The following is a 13,475-nucleotide window of genomic DNA, read 5'->3' on the forward strand; positions in this document are numbered from 1 at the left end:
AGGGATCAGCCATGAGGGATCCCCAAAGCCTATGGGATTCAGGCTCAATCAGCATCCCTTGCTGTGGGCGATGGAGAGGGCAGGCTGGGTGTGAAGAGATGGAAAAGACAGAGGGGTGTGGTTCCCTCTGAGGCAGACAGAGAGGTGTTAATCAGAGTTATGCATGCACTGTGATCCCCAAGAGCTTTTGGTCCAGAGGATACATCAACCTTTGGTTAACAGTCACTCTCTCTTCCTTTCTCAATCATGGAGTGCACTTATATGTACAATAAAACGCTAATATCAGCTCATTGTAAAAGCAGTTTTGGGTGTGCCGGTCAGGTTTTCCTTAGTTTAAGACCTTTCTCTAATAGAAGACTTTAAGGCATTCACATGACCTTGCATGTTATTGGCTTATTAAGGCCAATTCACAATGTACCGACAAATGCCGACCAACGGTAGCAGACACATTCGGATCAGTGTGTCACATCTATTAGCATTATCTGTTGGTGTGTCGGTGCATTGTGAATTAGCCTTCAGGCTCTAGTCCCTCATGATGGTTGTAAATTAAGTTATGATTTTGCTCTTAGAATTTGATTATGAGTAAGACACTCTTTGATCTAGTAGAGTACAATTACAAATTTTGCTCTTTTAAAAACAAACACTGAACACAACTTGCCTCTGAAAGTGAGTTGTCTGTGGCACAAGGTTTTTTTTTTTTCTTTCTTGCTATTTTATGAGTTTATTTTCACTTTAGTTCAAATCTGTTTTTCTTCAATCAGATGATAGACCTTTACCTCCATAATATGTTTGCATGTGTGGTTTCTCTTCTCTTCAGTTCCAGATTTTAGCATTGATACAAACTCTTCTTCTCTTGTCTTTTCAGTTCCAGATTTTAGCGTTGACACGCTCTCCAACAATGCCAGCCAGGAGCTGCGTGGCCTGGGCATTCCCAAGGTGTCAGGCCTAGAGCGCAGTCAAGAGAAGAGCCAGGAGATTTCCCGTGAACTCTCCTCGGCCACCCCCTCACTGGTGCCCACTTCCCATTCCAAACCTCCCCTCCCCACCCCTCTTCACCTCCAGCCACCCCCCTCCAACCGGGGGTTACCCTTGCCCCCAAGTCCAGCCCAAACCCAGCACCCTTGCCCAGAGCGCCCACTTAGGCCGCTGTCGCCTCCAACCGCTCTGCCTCCAACTCAGGGCCACGTGCCCTCTCAGGCACCCCCGCCCCAGCCTCAGGACCCATCTGAGCCTCCATCTCACCCAAGGCCACCTCGAACCCCAGGAATCTACCACCACCCCCCATCACCAGCGCTACCAGCCCAGCAGAACCCGACCCAACCTGTGCAGCACAGACCACCCTCACGGTGCCACCCACGTCCGATTTCAGCCTACAGTGGCAGCCTTACCCTTAACGGCCTGAGGTGAGTGGGCAGCAAATGAGTGTAATATCAGCAGGAAGTTTCTGTTATACTCCAGATGTGGTGTACACTGATTTAGCAGCTGATCTGAGCCCACCGCTCTTAAATACTGCAGCGGAACAGTGTGATTCCTGTATTAGAATGTAAAATGTATCAATCCTCCAGTAAACATGAGGCACAAATTCCTGTCTGTATGTGTTTGTGTGCGAGTGTGTGTGAGCCTGACAGCACCACAGAGAGAAACCCAGCTGAGAGATTAGACGGTTTGATTCGTTCCCCTCCCACGTCAATGCTGCTGCTGCCTTGTAGCTGGCGGAGGCTTGTAGATAACAATTTCTCTGCTCGACTCAGACACCCCAGTATCCAGCAGAGAAGCAGATCTTCTCCTCCCTCCCCTCGCCCTTCTCAGCCGGTTTTTGTGTAGTCCACTCAGCGCAGTATCTTGCCAGTAGACTGATGGTGATAATTATACTTTGTGTTTTTCTGCGTGTGTGCGCAGCTTTTAATATGAAATAATTACCATTTAAATGATTACTTGGCCTGTAAATTAGCTCTTTGTTAGATTGCGTACAACTCTGATAAATACTTTAGCTTATGCAGGAAATCCCTCCAGGAATAACACATTCTTCAGCACTGTAGCACACGTTTCAGGTCTCTGAAACTAGTTTCACTCTTAAAGCAGTTAAGTGAACAAAGTAGTTTTGTGAGCCTCTTTTATACAGGCTCGTTTTTACAATTGTTTATTCTCTCTTTCTTCACAGCAGTAGTCGAAGCAGCACTCCAGGGAAGCCCCCAGGCCCCTCTCCAGCCCCTCATCTGCACCATCACCAACCTGCCCCCACTGGGGCAGCAGCGACCTTCCCCCTGCCCCTCTCTGCGAACCCCACGGCTTCGCACACCTTCCCCCCCTCCCTGCCATCCTCCACTCTTCCGCATCACACCAATATGTTTGGGTCGCCTGCTGCTCTGCCTCCACCTCCTCCTCTCACCTCAAACACTCTGCCGGTCCCCGGACACCCAGCTGGGAGTGCCTATTCAGGTACCAATAGATACAATATTATTGCCAGCTAATGCTGGATCACGTTATTATCGCCAATACCAATATGGTTTGTTCTGCATTGATAAACACTATGTGTGTTTTTAAAACTTAATGTTTATTTTGGGTTCACTCTCTCTTCCTTCTCCCAGAACAAGACATTCTCCGTCAGGAATTAAATACTCGTTTCCTGGCATCTCAGAGTGCTGATCGCGGGGCATCACTGGGTCCCCCTCCATACCTGCGGACTGAGTTCCACCAGCACCAGCACCAGCACCAGCATCAGCACCAGCACACACACCAACACACACACCAGCACACCTTCACCCCTTTCCCCCACGCCATCATGCCCACGCCTGCACCGCCCATGGTGCGTACCCCAGCCAGAAATGTGAGGATAAGTGGAACACAACTCTAAAAAAATTTACATTGTGGTGGTGATCGTATGATTGAATGGGTGACTGAATGTATAAAACATTTGTATAAACATAAAAAAAAAATGCATGCATATAAGATACAGGGTTCCCACGGTCATGGACATTTCTATAGTGAGTCCTTTTTAATGAATCATCAAACCAGTTCGCAAATAATGAATTTGTTAGTGAATCAGTCAAAATCAAATGCATCAAAATGATTTGGAAAAATCATTGAAATTTGTCAAAAAGTGTGGGAACACTGTAGGTAATGGTACTAAATGTGTGCATGTGTATGTGTGGTGCCGACTGCTGGATTATAAGCATGTACAGTACAGTATGCTGATTCAGTAAACACTGGAAGCCATGGCAGTGGCTCGCTCTCTCGATCGTAACCATATGTTTTTCTCAATGTGGCTTTTCTGTTGAAAAACTGCTGTTTTTCTCTGGCATGCTTCTCCACCCTCTTTTCTCTGCCCTGGTTTTAGAATTGGCAGTCAGAGCCGCTGGCGAAACGTTTTTGTTCCAGCCAAGCCTTGAGAACTTAATACTAGTTTATTCATTCCCAGTTTAATGACATCATTTTGGTCTGATAGAGTTTTGACTGAGGGCTTTTGGTTGGCAGGCAGCAGAGCTGATTAGTGAGTTGAGGCTTCATACAGACACTCCCACACACAGCTCGATGATAACCACAGTGCCCACAGAGGCTTAAAAGTGGCTTTTGAACCATGCCAGACTCAAAGCCTCTGAGAATGGGGCTCTGTTAGCTAATGAGAGTATAAAACTAGTTTGAGAGCCACATTGTTTACTCGCGAGTGGGAAACATTCTCTCTGGATCCAGATTAGACCACTCAAACTTCATTAAATGAGCTGTTTATAGATCTATTTTTAGACAGCCGAATGGCTTCTACTATACCACTCACAGAATTGCTGAGTAATACACAATAACAAGAGAAATACCTTATAATTCACTGTAAATCGCAAAACAACATCCTATTTGAGGGCAGCTGGGCTAAATTCTGATCGGCGCTGCTAACGTTCATTAATCAGGGCAGAGACCATTTTACTGCCAACCAAACACTTTTCTGGAGAGCACATTAAAGCATTTGGTATTTGTTTTAAGCCATGACTCCACAAGATATTTGTCAGGAGTAAATTGTTTGTAGGCCTGGAGGACTCCTGTGTGTACTGAGCTCTGTTTCTCCTTTCCTCTGCAGTTCGACAAATTCCCCACTAAAGTCGATCCCTTCTACAGACACAGCGTGAGTCCTCATCATATTTTTGTCATTTACTGTGGTGGATTTTTTTTCCTTGTTTAGTGTAGTGGTCATTGTCATTTAATTTCTTTATGGGCATTTTAAGCAAAAGGGACAATGCTGGTCACAGCTTAGGGAACTTTTAGATACCACAGCTATATTTATAAAAGGTTCTCCTTATTACACTTTTATAAAAAAATAAAGGGCACACATTTTCATTAAAATAATGTATTTTACTGAAATGCCTTGCTGGATACTGCAGGGATTGTGTTAAGATAAAATGTGTTTCATTCTTCCTGCCTGTCCAACAGGTTAATGCAACTTTAATTTATTTGATCTCTGCCCTTCAATTATGTAGTCGCCATTTAGCAATGATTCCTTTGTGACACCCACCCAACACACACACACACACACTGCAGTAATTACATGCATTATGCAGTGCGTTGTGATAATAACAGTCATTGCTATCAGCGCAGGTTTAGAGAGTGACCCGTATTGTAAATTCATCTTGCTGTTAATCTTTGTTGAATGTCACAACAATCGAGGGTCAGATGAAGGTTGTATCATTATATGGAGCTTTGTAGTCACATTCTTTTATTCATTCATCGAGAGAAAAAGAAGCAAAACATTGGTGTGAATTATTTTCACATGGTGTGTATTTTCCTATTATGACACTTTATATTTTTCAGTATGTAATGAAGAGGGCCATTTAAATGTCAGCAGCTGATCTTGTGTAGTTGTTAGTTTGTACAGGGACCTGCAGGCTCCGGTCTCACTGTAAACAGCTGACACGATCAAACAAGAACCTCTTGGAGTAACTGTGTCTTATATCCTTTTTCTTTTCTCAGCTGTTCCACTCTTACCCCCCAGCGGTGTCTGGCATTCCGCCCGTCATCCCGCCAACGGGGCCCTTCGGATCTCTGCAGGGAGCGTTCCAGCCCAAGGTATCACAATATCAAACACTAAATGTCGGAATGTCGAGACTACTCCCAAAACGAACCTCCTGTGCTGTTCCGAGTGTACTCCCGCACACATGGAATGGATCTGGCTAAACATAAACAGATCTCAGACTAGGGCTGTGCAATTAATCGAATTTCGATTTCGATTTTGCCTCCCAACGATCACCAAAATAGTACAATCGAGAAAAAACGATTATTTTGCCTTGCGTTCTGAATGAAACGCGCACGCGCACATCCGCCCATCCCGAACCCACAAATCTCTCTCAGTTCGTGAGTCTCGTGTGCATATCATCCGCTGGAATTTAAAAACTCTGCGCGAGTAAAGATGGCAGAAGGAGGGCAGTTACAGTAGCGTTTGGTGAGCAAAAAAGGCAAAACCAACTCCGTTGTCTGGGAACAGTCTGGCTTCGAGGAATCAGACGACGAGCAGAAACATGCTAAGATTTGCTACATGGTAGTGGCTGCAACGCAAGCGAACACCACGAATTTGTTTAACCACTTGAAAATTAAACAGAGTGACCTATGACAATCTAATAAAGAAACAAAAACTGACGAGAGCAGGGGAGCCGTGTAAACGTCATTTTTTTCCTTCATATTTTTCAAATAATTCTCTCTTTGTAAACTTTGTTCAATGCATGCGAGATTGCGAGTGCTGCCATATTTTCGAATATGACCAGTCGTTTTCACCGTCATCACGCGGGTTTAGTGCTTTAGGGTTTAGGTTTTAGAATGAGAAGCCGCGCGCGCTGTGAGAAAATGTGTCTCTGTGTCATCCGAGAGCGCGCACACGTCTCTCAGCGCGCAAATATTGAGTTCTCTTTCAAGTCTTGCTCTTAAACGGACAAACTCACACAAAACGTATGTCAACATGTCCATCTTGATGAGTATCCTAGCAGACATAGTCTGTATATGCCTTAAGTGAACTTTATACAGTCGATAAAGAAGACGCGAGGTCTTAAAGGGGCAGTAGCCTTTACTGCTGTCTGTTTAATGTCAAACAACAAAAGACAAGGACATCACTCACCGCTCTTGATTGAATAGCTTTTGTAAGTTTAATAGGATTAATCTTTAATTTATGCACTCAAATATGCAATGTTATTTTACATTTGATACATTTCTGTACCTGAAAACTAATGTTAGACGTACATGAAAAGCATAGCCGAACCATATTGTTGATCTTATTTATTTGTGGTTATCATTTTTACGTGAATACTTTGATTCGAATATATGTTATATTATTTATTTTAATAGTTCAAAAAGTACAACAAATGTTACAATTTCAATTGAATTGTTGAAAGGTGTATTTTTAATAAATACAACACATTCCCAAAGTCATGTGAAATAATCGTGTTACATAATCGTGATTTCAATATTGACCAAAATAATCGTGATTATGATTTTTTCCATAATCGAGCAGCCCTATCTCAGACAGTCTGTTTCTTCTTTAATGTTATGTATAGGTACAGTATAAATAGAGAATCGATTTCAAAGGTTCTTTTTAACGTGTACATTCTGACGATGTCCCAGTTAGCTATCAGTAATGCTAGAGTGAGAGATGACACTCTTGTGATAAGCTGAGAATGCTTACTTTTTGTGTTTGTACACTATAGACCTCAAATCCTCTAGACGTGGCAGCCAGACCTGGAGCCGTCCCACACACACTTCTTCAGAAAGACCCTCGGGTAAGCACCCCAAAGAAACTGTGGTGTCTGGTTTTTAAACTAGTGCTGGCTGGCAAACTAACCATCATTTCTGACAGTCATGTTGAACTGTTATCCACATTGGTATGCAGGCAGTGATAGGAAGGGGAATACTCTGAATTCTGGCCTAATTATTCCACGAAATGCTTCATTAGAAAGGGAAATTTTAACATTTTAATTTGGTCAGTGATGAAGTGATGCTCGGATGCTAATTAAAAGTCCTGACTGACAGCTTTGTGTCCCTAATCTCTCTCACTCGCGCTCTTTTTCCCTCTCCTCTCTAGCTGACAGATCCGTTCCGGCCAGTTCTCAGGGTAAGACTGCTTTATCAGTTATTCAGTTTGTTTCCCCACAGGACTATGCAGGAAATAGAGTAAAAGCTCATTACGGTTTAATCCCACCTTACACTGAGCACCTGCCTTCCTCTCCACGGTCTCTTTAATTAGCTGTGCGCTGGGACTCAACGCTCTCATCTCAGAGTCTATAGGAGACACTATATGACTGCCTTATCTGAAAACACTTTGTAATGACATCTTGCTCAATTAATTTGCAGCCATGGCCAAAATATGGGAAAATTAACATTTGAAGTTAAATTCCACTTTAAAAAGTATTGCATAAAATTGTAGTGTACCCAATATTCTGTTATAGAAATGCTTAAAAGTTTAAAATGAAACTAACATGAATTCAGTCATGTGTAAATGTGAAAACCTTACCTGGTCTTTCTGTCTCCATAGAAACCAGGAAAGTGGTGTGCTATGCATGTCCATATAGCCTGGCAAATTTACCATCACCAACAGAAAGTAAAGGTGAGATTTGCATATTTAACCTGTTTTCACTTTTACTGCACCCTCCAATCCAAATCAGCACTACATATGGAAATAAATATGCTTTGTGGCTCTCTTCTTCCTCCTCCTGTTAACTCTGAACTACATAATACAATTTTAACTTTGAGAGGGGTATCACATTTGTTCTCTCTTGTACCTGGCCTTCTTCAGCAGCAGATGCAGGTTGACCCACACAAGCTGGACTTCGGCCTCAAACCGGAGTTCTTAAGTCGACCCCCAGGCCCCACCCTTTTTGGAGCCATCCATCACCCTCATGACTTGGCACGACCTGCATCGCTTTTCTCAGCAGCAGGTGAGTGGATTATCCAAACCTTAGCTAGGGTTGTAACGGTATGATGATATGTCATGGTATGAACACTTACGATTATCAGATCATGAACCTTTGCTTGTTCACGGTACTGGGGAAAAAATGATAAATCAGACCTGCGCATAAGCAGACTGATCTCATGAAATAGCGTATGTATGACACGCCAATTCCCTATGCCATTTTGGCGTGCTATCAAGACGCATAATCGCTTTTTAGCGTGTTTATCAACGCCATTTCATTCTATCCCCTACACTGCCCCTGCCCCTAAACCTACCCATCACAAGAAACATTCTGCATTTTTACATTTTCAAAAAAGCATCATTTAGTATGTTTATAAATCCATTTACATTCACGCGGAATCACACGGCGTACACATACACGCGGAATCACACGGCGTACACATACACGCGGAATCACACGGCATACACATACACGCGGAGATGATGTTCGTTTCGGCGTACACATACACGCGGAATCACACGGCGTACACATACACGCGGAGATGATGTTAGTTTCGGCGTACACATACACGTGGAATCACACGGCGTAGACATACACGCGGATAGCTCAAAATGCGTACAGATAACACGCCATTTGGCTTTAGAAAGTGCCGTGTATGTTTACGCAAAGTCATGATGTCATGTTGTCATAAGCAACTTCTTTCCACTTGACTCTCAACTTTCTCTACACACACATGCGTCAAAGAAAATGTCAGAGACAGAGTTAACTCTGTTATCTCTAATCTCTATCCCATCGAAAAAGTTGTTCAAATTTGCAGTATAGGAATACTTTGGATTTAGAAAAAGAACAAACACGTCCTCGAAGATAGATATCCAATTTGCAAAAAAATGTGGATGCAAAAGGAGGAAACGCATCGAACATGTTCACCTATATTGAAGAACACTATCCCTAGGTAAGGTCCCGTAAATAACTTAAGGCCGTTTGATTTCCAGTCATGAAAATTGATTTTTCAACCAAAATTGATGGATGGAAAAAAAAGTTACTTTTTTGATTTGCACATGAATTAAATAGTTAGTTTTATGCATTCATTTGATTACCATAATTTTTCATCATTAAATTATCAAAAGAATACATAGCTAATATTCTTTCACAATGCTATTATAATTGTATTATGTTGCTTGCAGCATTGTGTTCAGTACTGTAGTTTCACTCCTGTCATCCAATCCAATCATTGAAGGAGTAGCCTAGACCATTAGTCTTCATTTGATATTGGAACAAATTTCATAGTTGTCTTGTCTTTGTTTCAGGGTCCACTCATCCCTCAGCTGCACCTTTCGGACACCATCCACATCATCCTAGCAACTTTCTTACCCCAGCACCCCACTTAGGTAAGTTAACAAGACTCTTACACATACACGTTCACACTCCTCCACTAGGTGTCACTGAGCAGTCATTTACTGACTGTATGTTTCTACATGTAAGGTAGGGGTGTCCAGTCCTGCTCATGGAGGGCCAAAGTCCTTGAGAGTTTCTCCAAAATGCCTCTAAACTTGCCTGGAAGTTTCTAGTAATCCTGAAGAGCTTGATTAGCTGGTTCAGGGGTGTTTAATTTAGGATTGAAGCTAAACTCTGCAGGATTGTACACCCCTTGACTAAGAACACATCTTTGAAAGTCAGTGGATGGTGCTAAAATGTGTTGAGATATCTGTTCATTTGTAAACTTGGGATTTTTTTTAAATTAAAAGCTGTTTCATTGTTGGGAGAAAAACAAAAAAATCAACATTCTAATACCAGCCGGAAATTCATTGGTGATTCCCAGAATCATTTGTTCATTGACTGATTCTCTGTTCCTGTTTTGATTGGCAGAGCCCTTCAGCAGACCGCCTTCATTTGGAGGTCTGGCCTCATTAAGCACTGCAGCTTTTGGTGGGTTGGGAAACCCAGCACTCAGTGAGTGTCAATTAGTCAAACTGTTGTTTATTAGAAATGTCACCTTCAGTCAACCTTAAATCTGAATGATAAATAACCAATTGTAGGTTAAAAGCTCATTACAACTGTAATTATCTGACATCAAAGATTACTATTTACATGAAATGGAGAAGATCAAAATAAATCAAATTTCGCATTGTTTTTCTAGCACCCAACTCTGTATTTGGCCACAAAGATGCACCCGGCGCACAACAGCACTTCAGCGGACCCCACGAGCCATGGAACAGACTCCACCGCACTCCACCGTCCTTCCCCACCCCACCTCCCTGGCTCAAACCAGGAGACTCGGAACGCAGCGCATCTGTCAGCTCACATGAGCGAGAACGAGAACGGGACAGGGAAAGAGACCGTGACTTGGACAAGAGGGATTCATCAGTCAACAAGGACGATAAAGAACGGTGTGTAGAGCTGTGGGAATGATATTAACACAAGAATCACATTATATTATTTGTCAATGCTAGAAAGAGCTTTTTTATTTATATATTATAATCAGCTGGCCATTATTGCAGAATAGAGAGGGTTATCAAAGGTCTTGTGTCACCCTGAAGAGAGGTTTATTTTACATTAATGAAACAATAATGGTCCATTTCACCTCTAGGGAACCTGCCGAGAAGAGGCACCAGAATCACCAATCCCCGATTCCTGTCAACCCCCTCACTCTGTTGGGTCACCCTCGGTCGTCTGAGCCCTCCCGGAACCATATCTCTTCCAGCGAGCCCCGGGACAAAGACAAGGACAAGCCCAAAGATCGCGAGAGAGAACGAGAGCACTCGGACTGGAAAGACTCTAACACAGATGAGCACAAGGTGAAGGAGAATCACCACAGTGACAAGGACACTTCCGTCATCCACGATGGCCGGGTTTCTGAAGACAAGCCAGCCAATCGGGTTACAGCGTCACCTTACATACGGCCAGGTGGTGTAGATCGGGTGAACGGTGGGTTAACTCGAGATGTTCTGGAGAAGAAGGCTGAGATCACCTATGAGAAGAAAAACAGTGAGGTGAAGGTGAAAGAAGAGAGGAAAGAGGAGCAGGACGGTCCCACAGAAAGATCACCGGAGCAAAGATCCACACCACAAGCTGCAGCTCCTCCTCCTCCTCCTCCTCCTCCCCCCGCTACTCTCCACCCTCCATCTTCAATGCCGGTACCCATGGGCTTGGCCAGCATGCATCCCATAAACAGTATCAATAGTCTGGAGAGGACTCGTATGGTGGGCCCCTTTATGGGTATCAGTCCCATCCCAGGGGTGGAGAGGTTCCCCTATCCCGCCTTTCATTGGGATCCCATGAGGGACCCATACCGGGGACTCGACATCCACCGGAGGGATCCATTAGCTCGGGATCTGATACTACGGAATGACCCACTGCACCGGTTAGCAGCGCCACGGCTGTATGACGCAGAGCGCTCGTACCGGGACCGTGAGCCTCATGACTTTAACCGAGACCACCATCACGGACTGACCTTGGAACAGCGGCGGGAACATGAGCGGGCACACCTAGAAGAGAGGGAACGTCTGCACTTGCTCCGAGAGGACTATGAGCAGGGGCGTCTGCACCACATGCATCACCCCGCTTTAGACGGACATCTCCCTCACCCTGGTCTCATGGCCCCCGGACTTCCCAGCATGCACTACCCCCGTGTTAGCCCCTCCTCTGCTGTGGCCGCTGCCCAGAATGGAATCCTCAACAAAACCCCTCCCACCGCATCACTCAGTGCCCCACCTCCTCTTATCCCAACCCTGGGAGCACGTTCCACGTCTCCCAGACGGACTACCCCACATGGCACTGACATTAGAGACAGACCCCCTTCACACACACACAAAGACATCGAGGCACGGTGAGACCCCTGATGGACTATAATGGAACTCAAAAGCAAGCACTTGAGGCTGTATCATAGAGGTGTATAAATTGTGCATTTCTGATTTTTTTTTTGTGGGTGTTGCTTTTTTTTTGTACAAAAGACTGAGATTTTTCACGCTCTTTTATCCTGTTCGCTCCGGTGTTGGTGTATATTCTTAAACGTATATAGTACACTGATCTCGAGCAGGTGGACAGAGCTCCATCATAGAAAAGATGATTCTGGAATGTACAGGTACCTCAAGACATTGACAAGGCAAAACTTGTAGATATGTGCAAAGTCTCTGTTTTCTCCCCTTGAGGGAAAAAATGTAAGGTACAAATATGCAAATGGTTGTTATGAAAGCTTTACTTTGAAATGCTGTACATAGTGGGCAGTGATCAAAAGGAGAGCGAGCGCACAGGCTCTGGTTTTAGTTTAATGCTGCATATTAATGTTTTGAAGGATCATACTGTCCAAGAGACCACATCCCTTCTTTTAACTATGCAACTCATGCGTGGGCTCTCTCTGTATCACGTTTTCTCTCTCCTAGAGGACTACCAGTCTCTCCTGAACCCTCATACCGGTCTCCTGTCAAAGCAACAGTACATGCTTACACATGACTTAACAGATTGTTCCTAGGTGGGGATTTTCAGCAATGAGTATTACTCACACTCACACTGAAGCTCAATCTGACAAACATAGTCCCTAACTCTTGGTACAGAAAAATGCTTCTGTTCATCAAGATTTAAAAAAAATTCTGTGTTGACAATCCTTACAAGAACCTAACAAAACCTAAACTCAATGAATTACCTCTAAATCAGAAGTGTGTCCATTTGAAAAAGACTGCAAACACGACAACACATCCCATCATGTCACGAGACGTGCGAGTACAGAAGAAAGCAGGACAATTCCCTATTGGTCCAACTGTGTATTAAAATATGATGTATCTACACAATGATAAAGCGAGTTGTAAGCTATGGAAGTTTGTTTTTAATGAGCAGAGATCTATTTTAGTAGTCCATGGGAGGGATAGTTGTGCGCTTTTAAACTCTGTGAAATTCAGATGTTGTGCAGTGTTTTTTTTTTTTTTTTCTTTAATTTTCTCTACTTTTTTGTTTTCTTAAAATCAAACATTAAAATGTCCACTGAAGCAATAGTGGGTAGTCAATACGTATTGCAAAGAGATTGTAAGACATTTTTTGCTGTTTATCATGTACGTAAAAAATGAAGTCCTTTCTAGATCATGTACAAAAAAAAGGGTGAGGCGACAGCATGCTCCTCAGTTAAACTTGTGTTATGTAAATTGTGCCATGTTATTAAAAAATGTGAACTAATCCTGTCCTAAGGTTTCTGTTTCTCAATACTTCCCATCATAAAATACACTGATCAGGCATAACATTATGACAGGAAGTAAATAACACTGATTATCTCTTCATCACGGCACCTGTTAGTGGGTAGGATGTGTTAGAAGCAGGAAAAATTGCAACCATAAGGATTTGAGTGAGTTTGACATGGTGATGGCTAGACAACTGGGACAGAGCATCTCCAAAACTGCAGCTCTTGTGGGGTGTTCCCGGTCTGCAGTGGTCAGTATCTATCAAAAGTGGCCCAAGGAAGGAACAGTGGTGAACTGGCGACAGGGTCATGGGTGGCCAAGGCTCATTAATGCACATGGGGAGCGAGTGTGATGCTTTGGACAATGTTCTGCTGGGAAACATTGGGCCCTGCCATCCATGTGGATGTTACTTTGACACGTACCACCTCCCTAA

General features: G+C 43.6%; 1 protein-coding gene across 6 annotated transcripts in view; it reads left to right on the forward strand.

Annotated features, from left to right (window-relative positions):
* auts2a (activator of transcription and developmental regulator AUTS2 a) overlaps positions 1-13,047 on the forward strand; it is a 428,008-nt gene extending 414,961 nt beyond the window's left edge. For 2 of the 6 annotated variants that reach the window (XM_079804466.1, XM_079804461.1), the window contains 13 exons: positions 866-1,403; positions 2,162-2,439; positions 2,589-2,827; positions 4,067-4,111; positions 4,954-5,049; positions 6,675-6,746; positions 7,049-7,078; positions 7,499-7,570; positions 7,760-7,901; positions 9,185-9,265; positions 9,744-9,827; positions 10,015-10,264; positions 10,465-13,047. In XM_079804466.1, coding sequence (XP_079660592.1) covers positions 866-1,403; positions 2,162-2,439; positions 2,589-2,827; positions 4,067-4,111; positions 4,954-5,049; positions 6,675-6,746; positions 7,049-7,078; positions 7,499-7,570; positions 7,760-7,901; positions 9,185-9,265; positions 9,744-9,827; positions 10,015-10,264; positions 10,465-11,707 — 3,170 coding nt within the window. In that variant the 3' untranslated portion in view covers positions 11,708-13,047. The remainder of the gene's footprint in view (positions 1-865; positions 1,404-2,161; positions 2,440-2,588; positions 2,828-4,066; positions 4,112-4,953; positions 5,050-6,674; positions 6,747-7,048; positions 7,079-7,498; positions 7,571-7,759; positions 7,902-9,184; positions 9,266-9,743; positions 9,828-10,014; positions 10,265-10,464) is intronic. The other 4 variants (XM_079804463.1, XM_079804464.1, XM_079804462.1 and 1 more) reach the window with 4 other exon arrangements.
* Positions 13,048-13,475: the final 428 nt, after the last annotated feature.

Source organism: Gobio gobio (genome assembly GCF_949357685.1).
Source record: "Gobio gobio genome assembly, chromosome: 22".
Taxonomy (NCBI): domain Eukaryota; kingdom Metazoa; phylum Chordata; class Actinopteri; order Cypriniformes; family Gobionidae; genus Gobio; species Gobio gobio.